Source organism: Porites lutea, chromosome 2 (genome assembly GCF_958299795.1).
Source record: "Porites lutea chromosome 2, jaPorLute2.1, whole genome shotgun sequence".
In the NCBI taxonomy this organism is placed as follows: Eukaryota; Metazoa; Cnidaria; class Anthozoa; order Scleractinia; family Poritidae; genus Porites; species Porites lutea.
The window spans coordinates 42,329,949-42,356,042 of NC_133202.1; the positions used below are offsets into that span (position 1 = coordinate 42,329,949).

At 39.0% G+C, this 26,094-nt stretch overlaps 3 protein-coding genes and 1 long non-coding RNA gene across 5 annotated transcripts in view; 3 read left to right on the forward strand and 1 right to left on the reverse strand.

Moving 5' to 3' along the window:
• Positions 1-1,772, forward strand: part of LOC140927040 (cadherin EGF LAG seven-pass G-type receptor 1-like) — an 18,505-nt gene extending 16,733 nt beyond the window's left edge. For both annotated transcript variants that reach the window (XM_073376704.1, XM_073376705.1), the window contains 4 exons: positions 303-432; positions 686-727; positions 1,014-1,061; positions 1,597-1,772. In XM_073376704.1, coding sequence (XP_073232805.1) covers positions 303-432; positions 686-727; positions 1,014-1,061; positions 1,597-1,629 — 253 coding nt within the window. In that variant the 3' untranslated portion in view covers positions 1,630-1,772. The remainder of the gene's footprint in view (positions 1-302; positions 433-685; positions 728-1,013; positions 1,062-1,596) is intronic.
• A 3,391-nt stretch (positions 1,773-5,163) lies between these two features.
• Positions 5,164-20,695, reverse strand: LOC140928662 (eukaryotic translation initiation factor 4E-like). Its single transcript, XM_073378441.1, has 8 exons — positions 20,547-20,695; positions 17,915-18,076; positions 17,220-17,236; positions 16,146-16,209; positions 10,603-10,713; positions 9,633-9,772; positions 9,471-9,525; positions 5,164-8,657 (listed from the first exon to the last, which is right to left on the reverse strand). Exons 1-8 carry the CDS (start codon positions 20,601-20,603, stop codon positions 8,598-8,600), a joined length of 666 nt encoding a protein of 221 aa, XP_073234542.1. The 5' UTR covers positions 20,604-20,695; the 3' UTR covers positions 5,164-8,597.
• On the forward strand, positions 13,933-14,990 carry LOC140928663 (uncharacterized). The gene is made up of 2 exons (XR_012164660.1): positions 13,933-14,256; positions 14,434-14,990. It is a non-coding gene; the product is annotated as an uncharacterized lncRNA (long non-coding RNA).
• A 2,745-nt stretch (positions 20,696-23,440) lies between the features above and the next one.
• Positions 23,441-25,815, forward strand: LOC140927041 (uncharacterized). The gene is made up of 2 exons (XM_073376706.1): positions 23,441-23,924; positions 24,646-25,815. The coding sequence occupies exons 1-2, from the start codon at positions 23,461-23,463 to the stop codon at positions 25,565-25,567; spliced, it is 1,386 nt and encodes a 461-aa protein (XP_073232807.1). The 5' UTR covers positions 23,441-23,460; the 3' UTR covers positions 25,568-25,815.
• The last annotated feature ends 279 nt before the right edge of the window (positions 25,816-26,094 follow it).

The following is a 26,094-nucleotide window of genomic DNA, read 5'->3' on the forward strand; positions in this document are numbered from 1 at the left end:
GAAATTTCCCCGCAAGAGCTAAACAAATGCCTTGAAAAGTTTTAATTGTCGGCAAGAATAAAGCGACGGCCGCAGCCGCCCGGTCATTAGGCGCCAAAATTGTAATCGTTGGCAACAGTATTTGAGTTAAAAATCATCATTTTTGTGCTCAATGATCTCACTGTTTTAGTATATACTAAAACAATTATTCACCTCAGTGTCGGTGGCTAGTCGTGGATATTTACCTCACTGCTTCGCAGTTCGGTAAATATCCAGGACTAGCCACCTCCACTTCGGTGAATAATTGTTATTTATTATTTCAGATATCGCCTGGTGACGTCAGTGGTGATTATGCTGGCGATTGTCTTGACTTGGTTATCTGGGATCCTTGCCGTGAACAACACAACCAGCAAAACTTACCACTACTTCTTCATTGTGTTCTACACGTTCCAGGTTTGAGAATCATACTTTTTTTTCAATTTTGTCCCTAGGCGTCCTTTCTTGCTCTGTTGTCCGCGTTAAGTCTGGGAAAGGGTGGGTCTCTTGTTGACGTCACAGCTCACGGTAGAGTCCAGGACTGACCAAGCCGAGACTTGACTGCTTCTTTTCTTCAAATTCAGAATATATCTTGCCTCTCGAGAAAAATATTTTCCCTGTAAGAGCTAGATCGTCACGCCAAATTTGTGTAATATTTTTGTTACTGCAGGGTTTGTTGGTCCTCCTTTTCTACTGCATCCGCAACCAGGAGGTAAGAGTTCAAATTAAACAACGTTTTTTAACCCTTAGGGGAGAGTTTTATACCAGGAGGCTCCGCCCCGTGGTCCAGTCCCCTTCCGGCTTAACGTGATGGAGTGATTAACGTAACTGCTTTCTATTAAATATGAACATTGTTGAATGAAAAAACAGTTTTACTCTGTTAATGAGCAAAACTGAAATTTGTATACGCCCTGATCAGTATAAGCTGTTTACGGTAAGATTGTTGACGCAGAAGATCTAGGATCGGCTTTAATATGTCGATTTTTGTCCCTTTTTAGATGTGGGAGTTCAGAAAGGGTAAAAAAGAAGAAGAAGAAAAAGAAAAGGTAAAAACTTAACTGAAATACCCATTATAACTCCAGCATCTTGAATAGTTGTTTCCTAAAATATCAATGGTGCTTAGCCTGGATAGAGTGAGAAACGGGAACACTAGTACTGTAGTGCATAGTCGCAAAGTAAAAAAGGTCTGGAGTCAGGGCCTGTTTACATGGAGGTGGGGGACCCCAGATAAGTGGGGTAACATGCGGCGGGTAACCCTACCTATCATGTAAACGTGATCAAATTAAAATGAGATTATGTGGAGAGGCGGGTTACCCACCAAAGCGGGTTACCTGCCTACCTGGGGTCTCCCACCTCCATGTAAACAGGCCCTTAAAGGACTGAATACACTCTTGCATTGTCTTAAAGCTATTCATTCATCTAGGTGCATTACAATTGTTAAACACTTAGACATTTCTCACTGCACAGCCTTTATTCAATTTTAGACATGAAAATTTAGCCCGCACCATTGTACCAGCTAACGAAACTTAATGTATTATGTTGTACCCTAATTTATCTTCACCGTCTTATTTTCTTTTTCAGAACAAAACTTACGACTTTGTCTACCATCCTTGAAATCAACAGAAGTGTTTTCTAAAAGTTCCTTTGAGCGTGATATTTATAACAAAATTGCACCGTCTTGTCAAGACCAGGCCCTTTGCAGCTAGTTATTCGCATGGTACAAAACCGCCATGCTCGAGACGAAAAGACGCACTGGGAGAAGACAAACAAAGGAAATTGTAATTTAAAATATTGTGAGCTCTTCCTTCAGTTGTCTTGTTCCAGTAGGTTCCCTGCTCAACAGCCTGGTGATTCTGTAACGCGTGAATGACTGGCTGCAAAGGGCCTATTGGTCGGTCACATATGGCACAGAAAGGGCCCTACTCGAGCCAAAAACAACGTAAACTAGCACTAAAGAAGCCACCGTAAAACCTTCATGAGCAATCATCCGTTATAAGCCAGAGGTCATAAGCTTTCCCGGTCAAGGGCCGGAGTTTCTAGCGTTTGGACCATCTTTTTTCGCACTCAATCGAAGAAGCTTAGAACGACTTTTCGTTTTTTCAAATGGGGGGGGGGGGGGGGCTGGGGGGACTGCTTGAGTATATTTGGAAACCGTAATCAGGTAATGTTGTAGATTACGATTGTAAATCAGGTAGTATAACAGATCGACTGCATAGTGTAAAGGCCTCTATAAGAAACAAGTTAAAATAAGTTAATCAGAACAGAGTAACAAGCTAACCTTGTAGCAGAGAAGACGGGAGAGAAGATCGGAAAAAAATGAACGAAAGAACAAACTTGTTCATTTTTCTTTCATCTGCTCTCTTTTTCCTTTCTGAAATAATAATGAATAGTTTGCTCATTAACAAGAACGTCAAATCAACACAAGTAGGAAGAGAAAAATAGAACTTTGTATTGATCGAATAGGAGATTCTGAAGAAGATTAACGTTGAAAGAAGCTCACTTGTCCATTTACACGACACTTGAAGGAAGATGCGCGTAGAAAAACATTATCCAGTTGATCTCCTAAAGAACACTGTAATCCTTTCAATTCATACAAGTTTCCTGCGCTGGTTTCTGAAGAGTGGCCGGAATGTCATGCTGGTTTTTGTAACGTACAGTAAGCGTTTAAACACAAATTTAAATAATAATAAACATAGATTCAGGAATATTTACAGTTGTAAAAAGTCTTGTCATACAAGGAGGAAGAAGTAGCTCCGGTTTACAAAGAAACCGCGTCCCTTCTAAAAGATGTATATTTTATCCGCAAGCGCATCCAGAGAATTTACAAGACATCGCCATAGAGTAAAATCCTTTGCTGTGTAGCTTTAGCTTACAATTCAGTTTTTTCAGAACAGCCGTTTGAGGGAAATTATTCGACATTAGATTGTCATACAAACAGTTTTACCTACTTGTCAAGGTGGCTTCCAAAACCGTGATAAAGCCTATTACACTTGTAAACCTTTTATTAAATTAACCCCAGGTCTCATTTTCAAAGGTATTTGCCTTTCCCATTCATTGACGTGAATAAGAAGAAATTTGTAGGAAATAGCCTGTTTCAGGCTCTCAGATAGTGGGGATGACGCGTGTAAGTGAAAGGCACGCGAAAATATGAGGTGCACTTCACCCGGTAAAATTCAGGCGAAATGACTCCGCTTTTCGAGCGACTTAACTGTGGTTTCGGGCGACATGACTTTCGGGCGACTTGACCGGTTGCCGCGGGAAGACGCGTAAGTTTTCACGCTCAGTCTAGCTTGGCGACTAAATGCATGGTCGTGATAAACCCAAGTGTACTAGGTAAACCATTACAAAAAATGACATTTAAAAATTTTAATTGCAAATAATACTATGTTCATGAGACCTTACTCAACTACAAAAGTTAAACGTCGAACATCGCTACTAACGCAATAGTTAGCAATCGAAGAAAATAAAAGAAATGCCCCATCCCTCTCCTGTTATAAAAGAAATATCATCCCTTTCTAGTATTACCTTGGAAAACCCGGGGATCTCCAAACAAAAGAGAAAATACCAAGGGGGAGGAGGTTGGGGCATTTATAAACTTACATTGTAATACTACGGTGCGCGGCTTTGTTTGGTGCGGACAACATATGGAGACAACAATTATACCAGTGGCGGATCCAGCGGAGGGCCCCCCTTACTTTTGGACCAAACGGAGGCCCTACTCGAGCCAAAAACAACGTAAACTAGCACTAAAGAAGCCACCGTAAAACCTTCATGAGCAATCATCCGTTATAAGCCAGAGGTCATAAGCTTTCCCGGTCAAGGGCCGGAGTTTCTAGCGTTTGGACCATCTTTTTTCGCACTCAATCGAAGAAGCTTAGAACGACTTTTCGTTTTTTCAAATGGGGGGGGGGGGGGGGGCTGGGGGGACTGCTTGAGTATATTTGGAAACCGTAATCAGGTAATGTTGTAGATTACGATTGTAAATCAGGTAGTATAACAGATCGACTGCATAGTGTAAAGGCCTCTATAAGAAACAAGTTAAAATAAGTTAATCAGAACAGAGTAACAAGCTAACCTTGTAGCAGAGAAGACGGGAGAGAAGATCGGAAAAAAATGAACGAAAGAACAAACTTGTTCATTTTTCTTTCATCTGCTCTCTTTTTCCTTTCTGAAATAATAATGAATAGTTTGCTCATTAACAAGAACGTCAAATCAACACAAGTAGGAAGAGAAAAATAGAACTTTGTATTGATCGAATAGGAGATTCTGAAGAAGATTAACGTTGAAAGAAGCTCACTTGTCCATTTACACGACACTTGAAGGAAGATGCGCGTAGAAAAACATTATCCAGTTGATCTCCTAAAGAACACTGTAATCCTTTCAATTCATACAAGTTTCCTGCGCTGGTTTCTGAAGAGTGGCCGGAATGTCATGCTGGTTTTTGTAACGTACAGTAAGCGTTTAAACACAAATTTAAATAATAATAAACATAGATTCAGGAATATTTACAGTTGTAAAAAGTCTTGTCATACAAGGAGGAAGAAGTAGCTCCGGTTTACAAAGAAACCGCGTCCCTTCTAAAAGATGTATATTTTATCCGCAAGCGCATCCAGAGAATTTACAAGACATCGCCATAGAGTAAAATCCTTTGCTGTGTAGCTTTAGCTTACAATTCAGTTTTTTCAGAACAGCCGTTTGAGGGAAATTATTCGACATTAGATTGTCATACAAACAGTTTTACCTACTTGTCAAGGTGGCTTCCAAAACCGTGATAAAGCCTATTACACTTGTAAACCTTTTATTAAATTAACCCCAGGTCTCATTTTCAAAGGTATTTGCCTTTCCCATTCATTGACGTGAATAAGAAGAAATTTGTAGGAAATAGCCTGTTTCAGGCTCTCAGATAGTGGGGATGACGCGTGTAAGTGAAAGGCACGCGAAAATATGAGGTGCACTTCACCCGGTAAAATTCAGGCGAAATGACTCCGCTTTTCGAGCGACTTAACTGTGGTTTCGGGCGACATGACTTTCGGGCGACTTGACCGGTTGCCGCGGGAAGACGCGTAAGTTTTCACGCTCAGTCTAGCTTGGCGACTAAATGCATGGTCGTGATAAACCCAAGTGTACTAGGTAAACCATTACAAAAAATGACATTTAAAAATTTTAATTGCAAATAATACTATGTTCATGAGACCTTACTCAACTACAAAAGTTAAACGTCGAACATCGCTACTAACGCAATAGTTAGCAATCGAAGAAAATAAAAGAAATGCCCCATCCCTCTCCTGTTATAAAAGAAATATCATCCCTTTCTAGTATTACCTTGGAAAACCCGGGGATCTCCAAACAAAAGAGAAAATACCAAGGGGGAGGAGGTTGGGGCATTTATAAACTTACATTGTAATACTACGGTGCGCGGCTTTGTTTGGTGCGGACAACATATGGAGACAACAATTATACCAGTGGCGGATCCAGCGGAGGGCCCCCCTTACTTTTGGACCAAACGGAGGCCCGAAGGGCTGAAAACATTTTTTGGGGAGACCGCTCCACCGTTATCTTAGGGTATGGATGACCGCCCCGCCCCCCCCCCCCCTCCCCGTCCCCCCTATCTCAAGGTCTGGATTCGGCACTCATTGCCATAACGATTTCCGACGTTGCACTAGTTTGCACTACTCCTACAAAATTAGGGGTATTCTTAAGTTTAGCAGAAAATTACTGCAGTGAATAAGGTGGCGCAGAACAAAATTAATCCAGATTATTATTGAGAATTGTTCAAAATAACATTAACTTGACCTCTTCAAATGACTTGCTTCTCAATAAGGTTTAAATTAAATTAATTGCAAATATAACTTTGTCAGAAGAGGTAACAAAGTACCATACACTATATTCATACACAGTACAAAGACTTACGGAAACTACAATGTACAAACCACGCGGCCACGACTCATCGTACTTATGGGTTTTCCTCGTTACAAAGTCATTTCACTTGATTTCATTTTCGTATAATGGAAAATCGGCCTATAAACATAATACGAAAGAAGAACCTTTCTTCGGGCTCCATTTCTTATTGAGCGCGGTGGAAAATTCCTCAACGCTCTAGCCAAAATACAGGGGCACCCAACGACTGTTTTCAAATAGGCAAATATTGCCTAGAGTTTTCTATTACTTGAGGAAGGCTTAATGACCGTTCCATTCATGTGCAATTTTGGAAGCTTATCTAATAAATTCCCTACCACTTTCTGAAGTTCAATTTTTCACATTTCACCCCCCAGGTTAGGCTATTTTTCGTAGAATAAACGAAACCTAAAATTTTCGCATTCAAAGAAGTGAATACTGAATCCCTCGTAATTTCGAAAAGACTGAAGTTCCCCTAAGAAGACCGAACAGATACAAATTTTATAGCGCCGCTTAGAATACATTTCTAGATATCTCAAAGTACTCTGGATAGCCTTAAAAGTGTTTTCAACATCTTTCGAAGGAAACCATCGTTGAGTGTCCCTGAAAATACAGCTGAAAATACTAGACACTGTCTAAGACCTGTTACACAATCACAGGCCCTTTGGGTTCAACTCGCTGAGGTAAAAGTAACACAGTAAGTTGAGGTTACGTAAGAAGTTACGCACTCTGCTGCAGTGGACACTCGATGAAACAAGGTCAAGGCTTGAGCACTCAAATCCATACACACCACTGTATTCTGTCACCTGATGACTATAGCTCGTGCTCTTGTACACAGTCCAAATATGTGAGAATGGTCTATAAGCAATTTAGCTCTCTGGCCCGAGTTGTTCAAAAAGTGGATAACGCCATCCACCGAATAAAATCTTGAACTTTCCAATGATTCCGTCTTAGGGAAACCAGTTGCGCCATCTAGTGGGGTGAGCTTTATATTAATTTATCCTCGAAGATATTCACATTTTGTTGCTGTTAGCCTGTTCGAGATAGTCGGGTCTGCTGAATTGAGAAAGCGAGAACACAACTTTTCGTTTACCCTATACTATATTCCTATATTGCTGTCTTCAATTCGAGCATATAGATTATTGATCGATCGATTGATTGATTGATTTCTACGACCTTTATGAACAACTTGGGCCTGAGCAATTGCAAATATATTTGCAGATATACCATTCTATATCACATCAACGAAGGAGTTTGCATAAGTGGATTTTTTTAAGCAAGCAATAATATTGCTCTCAAGCTTCATGGATTCATAACCTGGCTTCTACAAACGCAACTCAGTTTGTACATTTATGTAAAGAATGACAGCACATACCTTTTAATCCAGTTGTTAAGCGATCTACCTTCTAAGCAAACCAATGATAACTCATGGCAGCATGCATTTAAGGCAAAATTAGTTTAAACCAAATCAATTTTAACTGAGGTGCCTGTATACTGACTAAAATGGTTGCTTTCTTAAGTTAAATACTTAACAAATTATTCCTCGAGCCCGAATGTGCTCTGAGTCAATAGCCCATAAGGCTGAAGGCCGAATGGGACACTGACTCAGAGGCCATGCGGGCTCGAGGAATAATATTGTTTTAGTAAAAACCTACTAGGTGGTAAAAAATATCGAGACAAAACAACTTTAGCTAGCAAAACGCGATTCAGCCGCCATTGTTTTGGTTTTCAAAGCTGGTGCCTTTTGCTACTAGTGGGCTAAAACATATAGCCTAGTAGTAGCTCAAACAATCAGAACACAGCATTGATAATAGACCACTAGTTGGATTTTACTAAAAGGAGTAACACATGCTCAATGATGATAATATACTGTAATTACACTGTAGTTACCAAAATTTAGAAATTACCCAAAATAATTATAATTAATAATTATACACATAAGCTTGAATATAATTAGAGGGCTGGGAAATGGCTAACTCAAAACAACATGTATTTATGTTATGGAAACATAACCCAGTCCAGTAATTATTATCGTATGTTTAAAGCTCCATTGTCTTTGACACAAAACCTAGACTTTTTGCTTTCTGTCAAGTGTCAATACACCATAATTTTAGTCTCTCAAGATGAGAGTTCTCTTCTCACCAGCTAATACAGCCTGTATGTCATTTAACAGTGACCAACCTGACCACAGTATGAAAACAAAACAGCTGCATTACTTATGTTAAAATGTCTCACAAAAAATCATTTGAAAGTCACCGCTATTTGTTTTTCTATTTGAAATCAAGATCATTACAAGTGATTTTCACTAAGTGATTTTTTGATTGGAACAACCTACAAAGGTGTACAAGTACACTACAAGGATTGCACATTAAAATTTATAATGAATTGTTACTATTTGTAGTGTCAAGTCACACTGTACTAGACTAAATATAATTTTACAAAGAAGAGTTGTTGTTGTGCAAATAACAACGTCAAAATATTGTTTGAAAATACAATGATGTAAACACATACAAACTGTATAAGCACGCAGTGTTTTCTTTTCACACCACAGTCAGGATGAGCAACTGACCTTTGACAAGCCAGACAGTGGTTTTCAAGCCACTTAACTTCATTAAATAGAATAAATCCTAAGGTTTTCTTAAAATACCAGTTGACTCTGATATTGTCTATAAGAAAATATGTTAAGATCATAATGAGAACACTGATTTAGTAGTAGAACCTGTTTTGCTCATGGTGTCCTCATGTGCCTGACAGGAAAAAAAAATTACGTAGAGTCATAATTATCATTATTAAAAGAATGATGAATATTTAACAATTATTCCTCAAGCCTGAATGGGCTCTGAGTCAATAGCCCATGAGGCCAAAGGCCAAATGGGCTACTGACTCAGAGGCCATGAGGGCGATAGGAATAATTGTTTTAGTAAAATCCAACTAGCTGGTCAAAAGTATCGAGAAAAAACAACTTAAAGTAAGACTTTAATCCTTTTTTTGCTGCCAAAAATCCGGTGCTTTTCACTACTAGTGGGCTACAACATATAGCCTAGTAGTAGCTCAACTAATCAGAATGCAGCATTGATGATAGACCACCAGTTGGATTTTACTAATGCAGTAATAGGTAGCTAAACAACAATGATGGCAAAGACTTAAATGCACTTTAAAAGAGAGTTTTTGCTGTTTCAAACTTCACCACTCTTATTCCATTTCATTTAAAATGTCAAATGTTTGCAAATTTTTAAGGGGTTGAATTTTAAAGACTGTATCTAAGATCAGAAAAATAAAAGTAAAATCATCGTTTTGTTTTGATGTCCTCCATACAACAAAAAATTGGGAAGTTTCATGTATTGTGGGAATAAGTGTACCAAAAAGCCTGATGCAAATGCTAAGTTGTTCTTTTGTACATCTAGACCTACTGATTTTTGGCCATTCTAGTCATCCTACCTTTGTTGTTGCTTATGCTCCCTAATAAATTAACAACCTTTTTCACAATGACCGTGCATGTTTGATTGGCTGCACGCAATTTCGGACAGTTTTACTGTATACTAAATAAATCTCTCTCTCACCTGATAACCTATAACAAGCTTGCGTGGAAGGCCAAGACGTTCTTTAAATTTACGCCTGCATAGAAAAAAGCCCTAAATTAGGAACTAATACAATGAAGGCACATGTATGTGTGCACCTTTGCTATTAAAACTCAAAAACTCAAATACAAAACTGTTTCATACCCTATACTGAGGTTGGTATCTTGATCTGACGCGTTACTCGTCCATATTGCCAGTTTGTCTCCCTTTGTACGGATTTGAACTACAGCTCCACATACACTATCAGAGCAATCTCCAAATTGCTCACCAATAAGAAGCATCAACTATATAACAAAATAGTTACAAACTTCAATATTTTTTCATGAAATAATTGTACCTGCAAATCCTAGCATGTGCCCTACTTTTCCTGGACTGTGATTTTCAGCAAATTAAAAAATTATGACAGCCACTAAAATGATCAGTTTAAGTTGGCAGCATTAGACCAGTTTGAAAATCCTTCACTCACAGATAAATTTTAAATTTTGGGACCTGGAAAAAAAAACATTTCAGCGTATTTGGAAGCTATACTGAAAAATACGAATACAGCCTTTTGTTCTTATGTCTCTCCTTGCTCCTTGCCACTATTGATGTTTTGCAGGAGAGACATCTGCGATTCCACCCCCAAAATTCTGTTGTTTGTTCAGAATCTGGTCAACCAGTGCTGATTGGTCAACTTGTAGCAATTCAATTTTTTTAGCAACTGTTTACGAATGACAGACAAAAAAACAAAAAAATCACAGGGATCAAATGTAATAAACATGATGAATCTGCTCAAAAACAGTTTTTATTCATAGAATATAATCTTCTTTACAAGAAGCATTTGGGTTCTGCCGATGCTTGTTCCCAGTAGAACTCAAAACTTTATAGACCCCATCATCACAACCAGATTAACACTATATTCTCAGTTTTGAATTTATGGTGCCAAGTCACAAAGATCTCCCCTAGAAAACATCTCTAGTGACAAGGAGCAAGGAGAGACAGCTGTATTTACAGGCTACTGAAGTTTTTATCTGCTGGGTAATATTATGTTTTTGAACAAAAGACAAGAAGAGAAAATTGCAAAGGAGAAGATTAATTTTTGTTAATAACAACGACTCCAGCACCCTCTTATTACCGTTTCAACCCATAATCTATCAAGGTCTTGTCTAGAATTTTTCTGTGTATTTACTAGCCAGCGCCCCCCTTGTCTGTTTCTTTCATCTTCCCACATTGGCTCGATGCCTTCCTGTTGAACAAATACAGTAAATCATGAGAAACAAACAATGACTGGTAAAGTTTCAAGTAAATAAGACACATTGACATGACAGTTGAACCTCCATTAAGCGGCCACCTCTGTTACGCAGCCACTAATCAAAGTTCTAAAATAATAGGCCACTTGCACTAAGAGGTCACGTGACCAATGCTTCCTTTAAACAATGAGTTGGACTCTTGCTGATGCCAAAAATTGATAGAGCACACTAGTAAAAATTATCTTACACCCGAAATTTGAGAGGAAAGGCATTTAAGGGAGTTATTTTATGGCACTTTGATTCTTCAACAAAGTAGTATGATTTGTACTAGGGTATCTAAAAGATAGTAATGCTGCGGCACATTCTGTTGATACTGGCATTAGTTAGGCAGTGAGACTTAAAAGAATCAAAAATGACATTGAATGTCCTATTTACATGTTGGAAAGTACTAGAATAATTACTATCAGTCTATAGAAAGAACTCGTGGGAACGTTGTTTAGAAAATGATCAAGTGGTTATCAACTCTGGTTTTTGCCACAGTAAATTGTAGGAAATAATAGAAATTCAGATTGTTTATCCATATATTTAATAAGCGGTGCACGATATTTTCTCTGGAAACACAATACTTTTCTTGCTGTTTGTTGCACTTTATTAAGTAACAGTTATTTAGCTATATATTTATAGAAAACAACAACACAAAAAACGGAAAAAAAAAGAAAGTAGCAATTAATAATTCGGTAGGACTCGAACCCGGCAACCTCGACTCGACGCGACTATACCTAACCACTTCACCACAGAGGCTGAATACGAAATCGTTAGGAAAAGTCTTTCATTTTATTCCTTTTCCATGAAACTTCCGCCGGCAAGTTGATCGCCAGCCGCATTAACCGAGCTATTAACAGTGAAAAAACAATGTAAACCCATATTCCATGGCAATGAATGAATGAAAGAACATAATTATGCTTTTCAAAATGCCGATACACGTCCTCGTCTGCAAAGTAGGACACAAAACATATGTTTTGTTATCTCGATTTCCACTGTTATTTTGAAGCGAATGGTCAAAATCACATCCATTTTCGGCTCATACAGTTTCTTAAAAATAGCATTGCATGACATTTTCTCACTTTCACATCACCTTCTAGCAAGGTGGAATTTATATATCCCCCGTGTTGCGGAGTCGAAGAGCAAATGCTCATCTTCTCGTCAGGTTTAACACCTGGACGAGTCAAAGGCTCTTGAATTGAAATCCAATCTCCAAGTTAACCATCGTACTCATCTCAAAGACTCCTGCGTGTCTTACAATTTGGTAAGACCTCTAACCGTGCTGTAGAAAATTTGCCACAAAGAAAACTCTAAGTCTGAGCAGCGAACGATGCACTCTCTCACCCACCGAACTTCCCCGTGTTTTTATTTGAGTTGTTCGTGGCGCAATGCATTGCGGTTAAATGCAATGCATTGTGGTAAAAAGTGTGGTTAAATGCAATGCATTGTGGTAAAAAGTGATGAATTCGAGAATTCGTCGCCCCTTATATATTTCCTTTAAATCCTGATTATGTTGCTGCTCGCTCCCTTCGGTCGCTACGCAGCAATAATTTGGCCAGCAGGTTGGTGGGCATACTCTTGCCCTCCAACATGGCAGGCCAAAACTAATATTATTATGCTTATATCCTGTTAAACGTTTGAGTGTTACGCTCAGATGTGCTTTAAACCTTACCATATCATCTATTCAACATTTTCCTTGAAGTTTAAGTGCAAAATTTGTATTCAGAAAGAGGTAATTCATAATTTTAAAAATCACATTTTGGTCACGTGACCAGCTACAAACTTACTTATTTTAAGAAAATGGTGCAGGTTTGAAAAACCAAATCAGTATTATTTTGTTTAAGATATGACCCACTTATCGTTTTTTGAAGGCAAAAACACATAACTTTCATAATGTCATAAAAACAATGTCACATGCCCTCTTAGTGCAAATGGCCTATTCCTCGTTTTCACTCACGTGAGAAAGCAAAAATAAAAATGGAAACCTTTTAATACAGAAAGTCTAGAATCTGGGAAATGAAAGAATATAAATATACAAAAAGCCTTGCCAAGAATCAGGTCTATGCAATAGTTCATATGTGAGATATTTGGAAAAACATTTTACCCAAATTTATAAAGCTTTGTATGGAGACGCCATGTTTGTGTCCCTTTCAGGGGCACAAATATGGCCGCCGGAAACCAACAGAAATGATCTGTTTTTGAGTTTTCCTACTTATGCGTGAATTCTTCGCTTGAGGAACTCATAAAGATTAAAGACAAGGAATGTTTAGATAGCGAAATCTCCAAAAATCCATAATGTTTTTACCCTTGTAGAACCAGACATATGCAAAACCTATGCTCATGCTATTTGTTTACTATGTTGGACTATGTTTCAGCTATGTTATGTTCACCACTGCCTATGTATTAACTATGTAACACACCAAACAGCATAGTCCAAAGTATGCAAAATCTATGTTGAAACTATGTTTAAGCTATTTGAAAAGCACATAGCTTTTGAATACCTATGCAAATACTATTCAAAATCTTTTCATAGTCTTGACATAGGTATGCATTTACTATGCAATAGAAAGTTCTGCTTTTCATTCCGATTAGCATCCTATGTATTCACTATGCATGAAACTAAAATAGCTTTTACATAGCATCTCGATCTTCACTTTTATTTCCAACAAGTTTCTTAGCTGTTACATAGTGCTATGTATATTCTATGCTATGTGATGAAACATATTTGCAGCCTATGTATTCACTATGTGACATTTTCATTTAGCTTTATCATGAGATAAAGGCTACATAGCTTTTACATAAACATATTTTTTCCTATGTCACTCATATGAAAAATATATGTAGTCTATGCGTTTCCTATGTGATATTCCAACATAGCTTTTAAGTGACTAGGCATGTTGATGGTAGCGCTTACAGAAGGCTAAGCATACTTCCAAAGTAAAAAGCAGTGTTTTAAACTAAAACACTCAAAAATCATGTACTATAATTTTTTGTGCTTGCAGATAGTTTCTTAGTCAGAAGATTTTTGTTAAGCATTGAATCGCTACATCCATCATCCCTGTCTTAACTTTCCTTTCTAGCTTTTCCCTAGAGTTTCTTCACTTGAAATGATACTTCCATGCATCATTTTTTTCTTTTACATTGGGTTCGATCTTTCGTCTTGACTGTGGACGTCTCCTGAATATAACTGCATGGTCAAAACTGCGAAACGCTACCTGCAGTCCTCGGAAAAGTCCTCGGTGGGAGTTTGTCAGCCATTTTGTTTCCACTAGTTCCCAGGGAAGCCCGTGAGTTCAACACATGCGTATTTTGCGTTTCATCGTCACGTGGGCCTTTTCAATCAATGAAAAGGTGTGAAAATTGTCTGTTTCCACGCGGGCGCTTTCAAGTCAAAGAAGACGAGCTGTAAGCGTGCGTCTTTACAAGAAGACGCTTCTTTTTACTTCAATTTCCAGTCTTTTTCCTGCCAGGTTCAACAAAAAGTATTCCTAACGTTGGTAAGTGATGTTTTTCTCAATTAAGTTTCGATTTGCCTGTGTTGTCTCCCCTTTTCGCGTATCTGAACAAGGATCGGTGACCTTCGATCACGCTTTGATACTCCTTCGTTTCAATTCTAAAACGTCAGGTTGTTTTTATGTTCATTTGCCTTAAAATCTCCACTTTTCTGTTTGCAGATACTTATTCGTTGCAGTCAAAAGGAAACTGTATGGCACTGAAGAGCGCGACATCAGCAAAAAGTCTACACGATAAGCAAATTAAGCAAACTTTAACTTGGGGTTTCGATTCTGAAACCTCCATGAAAATACTGCATTTGTGTTACTATTAGTGTTCGTGGTATTATATAGTCATAGTTTTTCAATTTTTCGTTTCAAAACCTATTTCTTACCAATGTAAAAGGTATTCTAATTCATATGTTTATACTGTTTTTACTATTTTGGTGATTTTTACGAACGTATTTTAAACACTACATTTGCTTAAGCAGATCGAAACCTACATACATAAGAGACTATGTCAATTCTATGTAATTTCTGTTTGAACTCTAGTTAAAGCCTGTGTATGTGATATGTTTTACCTATTCAAGTACTATTAAAATCCTATTTCAAACCTATGCAAAGACTATTTGTTCTGTGTTTTCCCTATTTTAATGCTATGCAAAGTATATGTCACCTTTAAAAAGGCTATGTTTTTCATATGTTTTTACTATTTCTAGGCTATCTAAATTCTAAGCAAACCCTATTCAAAAGCTATTTAATCAACTGTTCCCTGTTCCATTTTACTATGTAAACTCTATTTCAGTCCTATGTGAAGGCTATTTATTTTCTATGATTTTTCTATGAGGTTGACTATGAAGTCTAAAATCTCTTTCCACAAGCTAAGTAAACTGTATGTATAGGCTATGTGGAAACTATGTCATTTCTTCCTTTATTCCTACCTCTAAAAACTGCATAGCTTTTAAGTAGGTTCCGTTTGACTAGCGAAAACATAGCATTTTCGATACAAAAAACATAGTCCTGGCATAGAAACAACATAGGATCTGGTTAAAGCAATGTATGACTGATTAACATAGGTTTTACATAACTTTGTGACATAGCATTTGCATAGATTCTACATAGTGTCTGATTCTACAAGGGTAACCAACATACAGTAAGAGCTTTCCCGGCTGCCAGCTAAATGCCTCGTCACGCAAAAGCCTCGAAATTCAAGCGTCCTGTATCGCAAAACAAAGAACCCTTTTGAACCGAAAATTTGTTTTTATAAAGGTTTTAAGGTGCTCTAGTATCACATGGTAGTAGAAACTCAGAACAAGCGATAGTTTCTAAATTTGAATTTTGGTGACATCATGTGAAAACCAAGAATTGACGAAAAGAATGGGAAACTAAACCTTTATCAAACAGCCACCTCTACTAATGTGGGGACCATGGTCACCTTTTGGTTGCCCAACAAGATTTCTCCCATTGTTGTCACCTCTATGAAGCAGCCATCAACTTTTAATAGTTTGGCTTCATTTCAAGATTAATATCAAGAACGAATATACCATCTAAGATAGAAGGTGATGAGTGATTGTGGACCAGTTATGCTTCTCCTCTCAATTATTTGTTTCAAAATAAAGTGATGTTTCTGCTAAAGTGCTCAATAATATTATTTATGACGAACCTCTATTGACAACTTTCATTAAACTGCCACTTGCTGGTTTTTCAAGAGTGGCCGCTAAATGGAGCTTCAACTGTATTATGCTTACTAATCTAGAAAATGAGCGGGAACCAGGTGATAAATTTTAACAAGTGAGTTTTCACATAAAAACAAAATCCATAAATTGAGCAGGCTTACATTGCACTAAGTTAAATAATTAGCTAGCCATCAGCAAATTGAATTTTTTCCCCCCTACCTTGAACAATGAATAATCACATCCAGATTGCAACTTGCTTGCAGCTTGAATATGGTTATATGTCCTATAGTAGTAATTAAAAATAGTACAACATACATAGGGTTAGTAATACGTAACCTTTTTTTTCGATAAACTTTTTCAATATTAACTGGAGACTTGACTTCCATCAGAACAATAAACAACTCATAACCCTTTCATTCGCCACGGACCATGTTACTGCAAGATTTTTCAATCGGCAGGCAGGATTAGCTCAGTAGGCAGGAACCAACTGGCAGGAAGGAAGCAACCGCGGCAGGATTAGCTCAGTCAGTAGAGAGCTTGACTGCAGAGCGGGAGGTTGCGGGTTTGATTCCCGGGGCTGGACCAATACTCAGGGTCTTAAAATAACTGAGAAATGAAGGTACTTCCTTTGCACTGCAAGCGGCGAGACCTTCACGTGGCTCGGATGACCACGTAAAATGGCGGTCCTGCCTCCAGTAGGAGACGTAAAAATAGAGTCCCCAATTAGCACTTTCGTGCTAAATACATTGACACTCAAATAAAGTGCATTTTTTTTCCTTGTCTCTCTTAGGGCCTGTTTACATGGAGCTGGCACATCCCAGGTAGGTGAGGTAACCTGCCTGTCCTTATAGTCTCTCATTTTATTCATGTATGTACATGATAGGTCGGTTGACCAAATGAGAGATTATATTGACAGGTGGGTCAGAATCCCCCACCTCCATGTAAACAGGCCCTTACATTATCTGTAGACAACACAAAAATAAGGGTGCTTATACCAATTACATGAAACCTCTTTGCGAGAACGTCTCCATAGTACTGTTTGTTTCTCAACATTTGCCACAAAGAAATTCAGTTTTTGTGAATTTTTATTTTTTTTATTAGAGTGAATGAGTACAAGAATGACAGTTAAGTGCACATTAAGTTTAGCAGGCCTTACACCAAATCTCAAAATCCACTAGGAACATCCAGAAAGGCCTGCAAATATAAATGACTGCAAACTGTGCAGCTTGAAAATACTTTCTTTAGGCCCTAATATGATGAAGAATTAAACAAAAACCATGTAGTTGTACCTACCCCCAAAAATCTTCAACCTTGAATGTTTGAAGTAAAAGTCAAGGATGACATGTATTCTCAAAAATGCGATATAACAAAACTGTGGTCATAATATTCTCAATGTTTGATGCAATCCTCACCAGTTATCTTACACTGTTAAGTTCTTAGTTTTAGCCTGTGGTGAGAAAAAAATCTTTTTCACACATAAGATTATTTTAAAAGAGAATTGCAGGTTATGAATAACATTTACAGGAAGATTTTGCTCACTTACAGCAAGTAGAGTGATGCAAACATGTAGCATTATTTCCAACATCTTGGTCATGCTTGATCATACAATGACCATTATATTGAACTTACTCTCTTGCTGATTTTTGTGTTGTTTCCTTAATGTTTTTCCTTCCAAGCTTGTTTGTTTCTAAGGTTATACATGTGGTGTGCCTTATGGTATCTTTATATTTACAAAGATTGTACAATGTACACATGTATGGCATCAAAAGCGAAGATTCTACATGTATCTGTGGATTAATATTATTATAAAATATCAATTTATTGTATAAAATAAAATGTACTGCTTACAAACTTTAGCAAGGACTGTCAGAGACAGGTCGCTGTTTTTGCTGGTAATGGACTATAAATGTATCATATGCACCATGTATACAAACAGACAAACAAAAAACACCCTATCACATGAGTCAAAAAGGTGGACAAAAGGATACAGTATCAAAAGAAGTTACCAGGCGGAGATTATCTTTCCACGATTTTGTCTTGTCATTTTTGAAGAACCATAGAGCCCATTTATTTTGTAGGGGATGTTTTTTTGAAGACGGTGTGGTAGTTAAAGCACCTCCTGTTGATTGACCATCTTTGGGCTTTTCCTGCTAAAAACCCAAGACAAGCATAATCACGTCCATGTAACAACAACTGAAGAATAAACAATGGACCTTCCTCGTTTTTCTTCGCAACCTTCGAGATGGTCTAGGCTGGGAATACAGCCATCTCTCCTCAACCCCTGCCACTAGGGATGTTTCGTGGGAGAGACATCTGCACCTGAACAACAGAAATTCTATAATGATGATGTACATCAAGGTTTAATTATTCTTGTAGCCAAGGAGTTCCTAAAGCAAATTTGTTTGAGTTTTAGTATTCTGCTCATCTATTTATCTGCTTTTGATCTTTTTTGCATGGAAAAGAGGTGTTATAATAATAATAATAATTGTTATTATTATTATTAGTATCGTAAATTCTTGTGTTCGTCTGAGAACGAGTTGCAGCAAAACTCATATGTTTCTTTTAAAGAAGAATATATTCCAAGAATAATGACTGCTTTGTGGTAGATTTATTGGGTTTTACATTTGACCTCTGTGGCCTTTGTCTTTAATCTGTCATTTATAAACAGCAACTTAAAGAATGCAATTTCAGTCGACTCCCGATAACTTGAACCCTCACTAACTCGAAGCTCACACTAACTTGAACCAAAGTTGACTTCCCCTGGATTTCCTTCATACATTTACTGTAATTCTACCCTTGGTAAACTCGAACCCTCAATAACTTGAACCTCCCGCTAACTTGAAGTAATTTTTGTTTCCCTTCACATCATTTCTACATAATTTTACCCTCGGTAACTCGAACCATGTTTTAAGCACATGACAAGTCGAAAAGAAAACCGCGTAGGGAAGTCAGAGACAGTGGATTTATTTCAAAACAACCGTGTCAATTCTTTGTCTTTACTTTTTTGTCACTCCAGTCCAAATTCAGTGTCCATTCCTGTTTACTTCGTTTGTTAATGGCATTCCCTGCCCATCCATTTGCTTATTAATTGCTTATTTCTGGATATTTGCTTTAAACTACCGATAACTTGAACTCCTGATAACTCGCACTTCCTTCAACTTCCCTAGAAGGTTTGAGTTATCATGAGTCGACTGTACTAAATCAAACAATCAGAGCTGCTGACCAGATTCATCATCAGTATGGAATTTCTGTCATTAGGCACAGACGTCTCTCCTGTGAAACGTCCCTAGCAGCAAAGAGCAAGGGGAGATGGCTGTATTAACTATTTGAAGGCTACAGATGGTCCATTGTTAGTGAAAATCCATTTGACACTGAGTTCAAGTTACCAGGATTTTAATGTTATATGAATTAAAAATGAGCGCTTAGCACTCTATAGTTAATTCATGTGGCCACAAGGAGGTAACAGTCATACTGTTTCTGAGTAACCCCTTTGTGTGTACTCACCACCAAATCATATTCAGCTCTCACTAGTTCTATTTATTTGCAGAACTGAGGCTCTCTGAGGGAGGCTACGTATGTCCCTAGTCTGAAGTTCAAAACCTCTTGTTTTTGCGTAATGAGGAGGAAGCCATGTCACTCTTGGTATTTTTCAATTGTATTTGCGCTTTTGTCTTTTGCTGTCGCAGTTTCAACCCATCTTTGTGTCATTTGTCATCATTCATGCTGTCCTATGTCACTGTTTCAAGGCCATGTAGCTTGTCAGAATTTTACCCTAACAGGGGCCTCAAGTATCCTTAAGTATCCCATTTTAAAAAGTGCTATTAATAACTTTTCTTAATCCTACCAATTAAAGTTGACAATAATCAATAAAAATTGACAGCAATTTAGAAAACTTAAATTGAGAGTATCAATATCACTGAGCAATTATGCCAATCGATATCAATCGATGAATTATTGTCGCCTAAATTGATTGCCTTCTGATGATTGATATTGATTGATTAGGCACACCAGGAAAGAATTTACAGTCTCAAAACACGACTTTAGAGAATGTGCACATATTCTTGGTTTGCAACCATGTGAGAGGGCTGCCGCGTTGGGGTTCAATATAATAGAATTTTTTCTTGAAGAATTTATACATGAAACCAGAGGAGAGAAATGCTTCTGTTCATGACCACCAACATGGCCATCGTGACGTCACGTGAAAACCAGCAATACATACAAAGCGACAGTAAGTTTTACTTTCCGATATTACCACGATTTTATTTTATTTTAGACAGGAGAAAAGTGAAATTTATGGCTGAATATAAGCGTAAGTAAACTTAAAATACCAGGTAAAGTCTTAAAATGACTTACTACTAATAGTGAATATCACGTTATTTCCTCATGGATACCTTTAAAAACTCTTGGCAGGTTAAGAGCAATATGTGTTGGTGGTTATTTTTACCATAAACCTTTTTTCTTGGATAAAATTATGTGAAATATTCGTTTTACATCGTTCCGTGCACACGACGCGGAGTCATAACCATGTCGAACTCATTGGCAGATTTTTTAACAAACAATCCAGCGAAAGTGATACAAAATTGACGAAAGTAGTTCTCAGGAGTTCTACTACCACCTTACCTCCTCCTTGCTTTGTTCCTTTTGATCTTTTGCGGGAATTTCATCGCCAGAAGCCATACTAACTGGAGTAAAAAATCGCTTAAAATCGCAAGATAGTTCACCTTACCGGCGTCACGTGGGACACTTGTACATGCGTACAATCGTTATTCAAACCCAGATTCCCAGCAGTACTACAAGACGGCACGAGACTTGGCACGAGATGGACACGAGACTCACTTACAATTTTAAAAGTCTAAAGATGAGCAAGAAAATAAACAAAAGTGATTTCAGGAAACTGCTTTTTACTTTTCGACATCCTCGTCATCTGTGGTGCATCTGTGGCGTCAAAGGGAGATCTCGCCCCCGAAACTAACCTGCACTGTGTCAGGCGTTCTTTTATATCCTTTTTAGGGGGTGGGCGGAAAGAGGGATAAGGTCTGGAAAAAGGGTCCTGCATGATCTGGCATTAACGCTTCTTTTTCACGATTCCGCATCCGCACTTTTTTCATCGCTTTCCCGAATCCCGTTTTTTGTCCGTCTCCTAAATAAACATATGTTACAAAACACTAATTGATGCAAAAACTATAGCTAATAAATAAGATATAGATCGGCTGTTTTGCTAATATTTTGAATTTAGTAGTGTTTGGGGGCCAGTTCAAAAACGAAATAGCTTTTCATCAGCTCAGTTTGACGAAGCGGAGGGGAAAAGGAGGGAGAGGCCGGGTTTCTTTCCCCTCTCTGACAGCCCAAACCCCTAGATGGTTTTTCCTGCTCATGCACTTTTCTTTACGCTGCCAGGGCTCCTGACGCTGCCCCTTCCAATGACACCCCGCGCGCCTCAACCTAACCCCCAATCTTCTCTCACCCCCAAAACACTAATATATAACAATTATTCACCAAAGTGGAGGTGGCTAGTAGCTTTAACCATTGGTTAAGCAGTATCAAAACCAATACGTTGTCAAGGTATTAAACGCTGGTTAACGCTAACCATGCTTCGAGCAACTGGGCCCAGCTGGTTGCGTGTAAACCAACCTTTTATTCCATTTATACATCACATCTGAGGTGAAACAGTACTATGAGGTACTGTCTTTATCATACAGACCTCGGACAGAATGCAGTATTTCACAATTGTGCAACACAAATTGCACTCATTCAATATTCAGGACGATCGAAGCACGCGTCGGCTTTTAGCTAAACCGTTAAAAAAATTTCCAAAATCACATATACGGCCAGCCGGTTCTCACTTTTGCAGTGCGAGCTGTACATGTAGCGAATGTTTGAACGAACATACTAGAGTTAAGCTCCAACAAGTCAACACCTGAGCCCGCGATACGGTCAAGTGATACTGGTCAGCGGATACCCTGTTTTGACAACTGTCAATTGATCACAACATTGATGTCCAATGGATGTGTGCATTATCAGTTTTCCTGTGCTCTCAAACTAGCTAGAAAGTATGAGATTGAACATTGATCGCGATCTAGTAAAACAACTGGTCAGCGGACAGCTTCCAAATAAATCACGTCCCCTTGATGAGTTGACACATGAGCCCTCGATATGACAATGTGATACTGGTCAGTGGCTATCATGTTTTGACAGCTGTCAATTGGCCATATTGTGAATGGCCGATGTAAAAGATGTGGATTTGCCAAGACACGCCTGGGACACCCCTACCTTCTTTTTGATAGTCTCCCCTACCCTACCCGTACAATCTCTAGACGCGTACGTACGTACGTACGCTCGGTCAGTCACGTGACAGCCAAGCGAAAAGAGGTTGACCATATTCTACGAGTATGAGGCTCTGTCCCACGCGCGCTTCGCGCGCGAGGGAGCCCCGCTAAAAAGCGACTGGTTACGAGTCTGTCTCAAAACCTAGACAGGCTATTCTGGCGCTAGAAGACTCGTCTGTGGCTGCAAGAAATAACGACACCAAAGCTCTGACTGTCTTATTCACGGGAGCATACCTGTGATCACTGTTTGCTCGTCTGTTGATTACTTGACAGTTTCAATTATACAATCATCTACGTCCGCTCTGTAGGTTACTTTCATGGGAGACCCAACTAAATGCTCGTTTGTTCACCTCTAGAACGTACGACTTCCCGAATTCCCGACAGACAGGGGAAGAATTCCTGCATCCCTTGCCCAAATTTTGGCGAATCCCGCTAACCATCCAAAGCAGTAAAATCCCACTTCCCGTCAAGATATTTTCCGTTTTCCCGAATCCCGCTCCGTATTTTGATCAAATCCCGGCTACCGAAAAAGGCGAAAATACCCTCGGTAGCAGGCGGTTTTCTGGTGTGCGATTCCTTTAAGGGATACAGCCGCGCGAAAGATGAACCGGGATCAAACGAGAAAACGATGAGGGAGGGGGGCAATACAGTAACCCATTTACGTTTAGATTTAGATCACGAGAAAGTCCTCGTATACATGTACTTTTACGTTACTTTTTCCCTCTTTTTAATTACTATAGAAAGTCCTGCGCGAAACCCAGCCTTCAATTACATTTGCTTTTTTCATAAGTTTTTCATAAGTTATTTTACTTCATCATCTTCTGAGAAGACCTTTAGCAACTGAATTTTAATTTAACCATGTCTTGAAGTTGTTTTCGTGATTACTGCTGTTTAATAGTAAGCGTCTTAATTTACAGGCTAGGTTTAAGGCATGCACACACCCGGCTTTTGTCGCAAATAGAACTGCGCACCGTCCCGAAAGACAAAATGTTTCCAGTTTCCTGTACACCCTGCAGAAAGAAAGATTTTATATTTTCCTTCACATTTTTTAAACGTTTTTTTTTTAACAATGAAAGAAATTGAAAGAGGTTGTCTCTGAGTATTTTAAAAGGTTGATGACGTCCTTCGTCGTGCTTCTTTGAAGCGCGCGCTTAGACACTTTTTTATGATGTCACAGTTCTTCGCTTGTTTTGGGATTACAACTGGCAATGGCAATTCCCATTGAGCGTGGTTTTATAATTGTTTTATTACCTTTGGTTGCCTCATCTTCTATCTGCGTTAAAAAGCCCAGTCTTATCCAGTGCGTCGCTCTAAAAAACCAGTATATACTTCCCATCAAAGAAAGCTGCAACCCACTGAAAAAAGACTGCCAGGCAGGTGACTTAGTAGACCCGCGAGTAGCCAACTGCCATTTAGAACTTAGTGGAAACACCTTTCACTCTTTACTTGAGGGTTTCAAACTTAGCCCTGGCTATAGATGTTTCCCTATTGTACCAGAACCTGATCTGTTTCACAGGCGAAATGTGGGACCAAGCTTCGGCGAGCCTCGATGTGTTCCGACAAAGTATAACCGACTCGGAAGTTTCGTTTGCGGCGATCACGGAACACGATGTGTGTGCGATGCACCCCCTGAGACTGGGTATGCAGAGTCCTGGTGGAGAAACACGTGCAGGTACTATAACAGAATTCCCTCGACGTGACGCCGGATATTTTAAGTCGGTGTCTGTAGGAGCTCCCCTGACAGTAGCCTGTGAACAAGCTCTCTTTTTGGGGAAAAAAATAGCAAGGAAAGCGAAGTTCCTAGTTCCCCGCTCGACCAAAGGCCTGTTCACAGGCTACCTTGACAGTTGCAGTGATTTTTGTGAACTGCCCTTAGGACTATAGCTGGGCTGGGCATGTTTCCGAACTGTGTCTGTCTTATAAGAATTTTCACAGTTGTGAAGTTTCTGATGAGAAAATTTTGGTGGTATTTTGTTTATAAATTATCTGCTACAAGAGAGAAGGTAAAACGGGCCGAACGAGTGCTGTGGAAACAAATCAAGCCTTTAAGCTCAAAAGAGGGTTGTAGGACAAGTAGCGAAATCATGGGCGGGTTACCATGGCAACTTATATGCTCTGTTTGATGAGTTTATGTAGTTTACCCCGAGCTTTGAAAAACCTACGGATTTAGCCGTACCCTACCCCCGAAAAAGGAAAAACGGCATTTTTCCTTCTTATCGGGGGAGAGTAAGATAACGTGTATGGGATAAGCTTCCAACAACTCGGCTCTTTTGTTTAGCTCGGGAAAAGAGCCCGCACTACTCCCGAGGAAAGACTCTTCACTGGAACAGACCCCAGAGACCTGCGGAAATCGATCCTATTCCTTTTTCGTAATATTTTTTTTGTTATCATAGGTGTCAATTTTTTGTGAACCTTTGTCGCATCCCAAAAGTCTGTGCGAACCGAGCAATCTGCAAAATGTGGGGATCGGAGCTTCGCTGTGAATGTGGCTCTCACAAAAAGGACTGCAAGCCAGGAGTTAATCAGTGTAGAGCTAATCCAGGACTTTGTGTAGATGAAGGAAATATGTGTATAGAGCTGTATGATAATAATATGGGCTGGAGTATAGGAAATGAAAAAGAAGGCGACGGATTTGCTTGTATTTCAACAGACACTGTTAAATCACTGAAAGACAACACTCATTATTGTGACGTTTCTATGGAGACTTTTACAAGAATAGGTGGAGTAGAGCCTAGAAATGAGTTAGACTTGTGCTGCTATCGGATGCTGACATGCGCAGGCGGGGAAAGTATTCCCCCAAAAGGAACTGTATTCAGCTACCGGCCATGTTATTGTAACGTGGAATTTCGAAAGTGCCTTCTTGAAGTAGCGCATGATTTGAAATACAAAAAGAAAGCCCAAGACATGATAAGAGTTGGCGATAGCATAACACACTGCAGTATTGACGACGGCGAACAGTGTGATCCTGCGCGTCCATGGACCTGCAAGAAAGGGGATCTAATTAATCCTAAAATTGCGCACTGTGTGATAGATTGCAAGACAGGCCCTCTGCTCCCAATCTGGGCTCGCGCATGCGCAATTAGGCAATGCAGACCACCCCATCACCAAGACCATTTAAGAATTGTAGACGTACCACTCACTGAAGAAAGTTCAATCTGTAAACCAGTCGAGAAACTGCCTGTTGTGTGTGGAAACCGAGACACTAACACGCGATGTGTCTGCGACGGAAAGCCGAACAGGGCCGACTTCACCGATCGATGCCGATGTCAGTATTGGCCCGATCAATGGGGACAAAGACAAAAGGACAGCGATTAATTATTTTCAATTATTTACTCTTCGTTGTTAACATCTTTCTTTGATTAACATGAAATTCTGTGTATTTCTTGTCCCTTCTGATCTTTTCATGGAGTCATAGTACAAGAAACCAACGTAACGTAACAACAATGGACATAGTTCACAATCTTGATTTTGTTGTGATAAAACATTTGCAGGATGAATAAAATTTCTACAAAGTTAGTTTTTAAACTCTTTTGAGCCCGAAATATATTGCAAAATGAAAAATTCCGAACACAATACACCTTACCAACGTGTATCTTAACGTACAATCATTTACTTCGAAAGTAGACTAGAGTGCACAGGATGGGTTCCCTGTACTATACGAGAGTAAAAGAGTCGACATCCCATTTACCGGCCACACATTACCCCATCTGTTAGAAATCCATTCACTACATCGTAAAGTCCCGGCGGCGAGTGTTAGTATCAGGTGTTGGCACTGGGTTTTCAGAAAGATGGGATGGGCGTACTTTCCGTTTGGGACCTAGACTGTAATATGACTGCGGGAT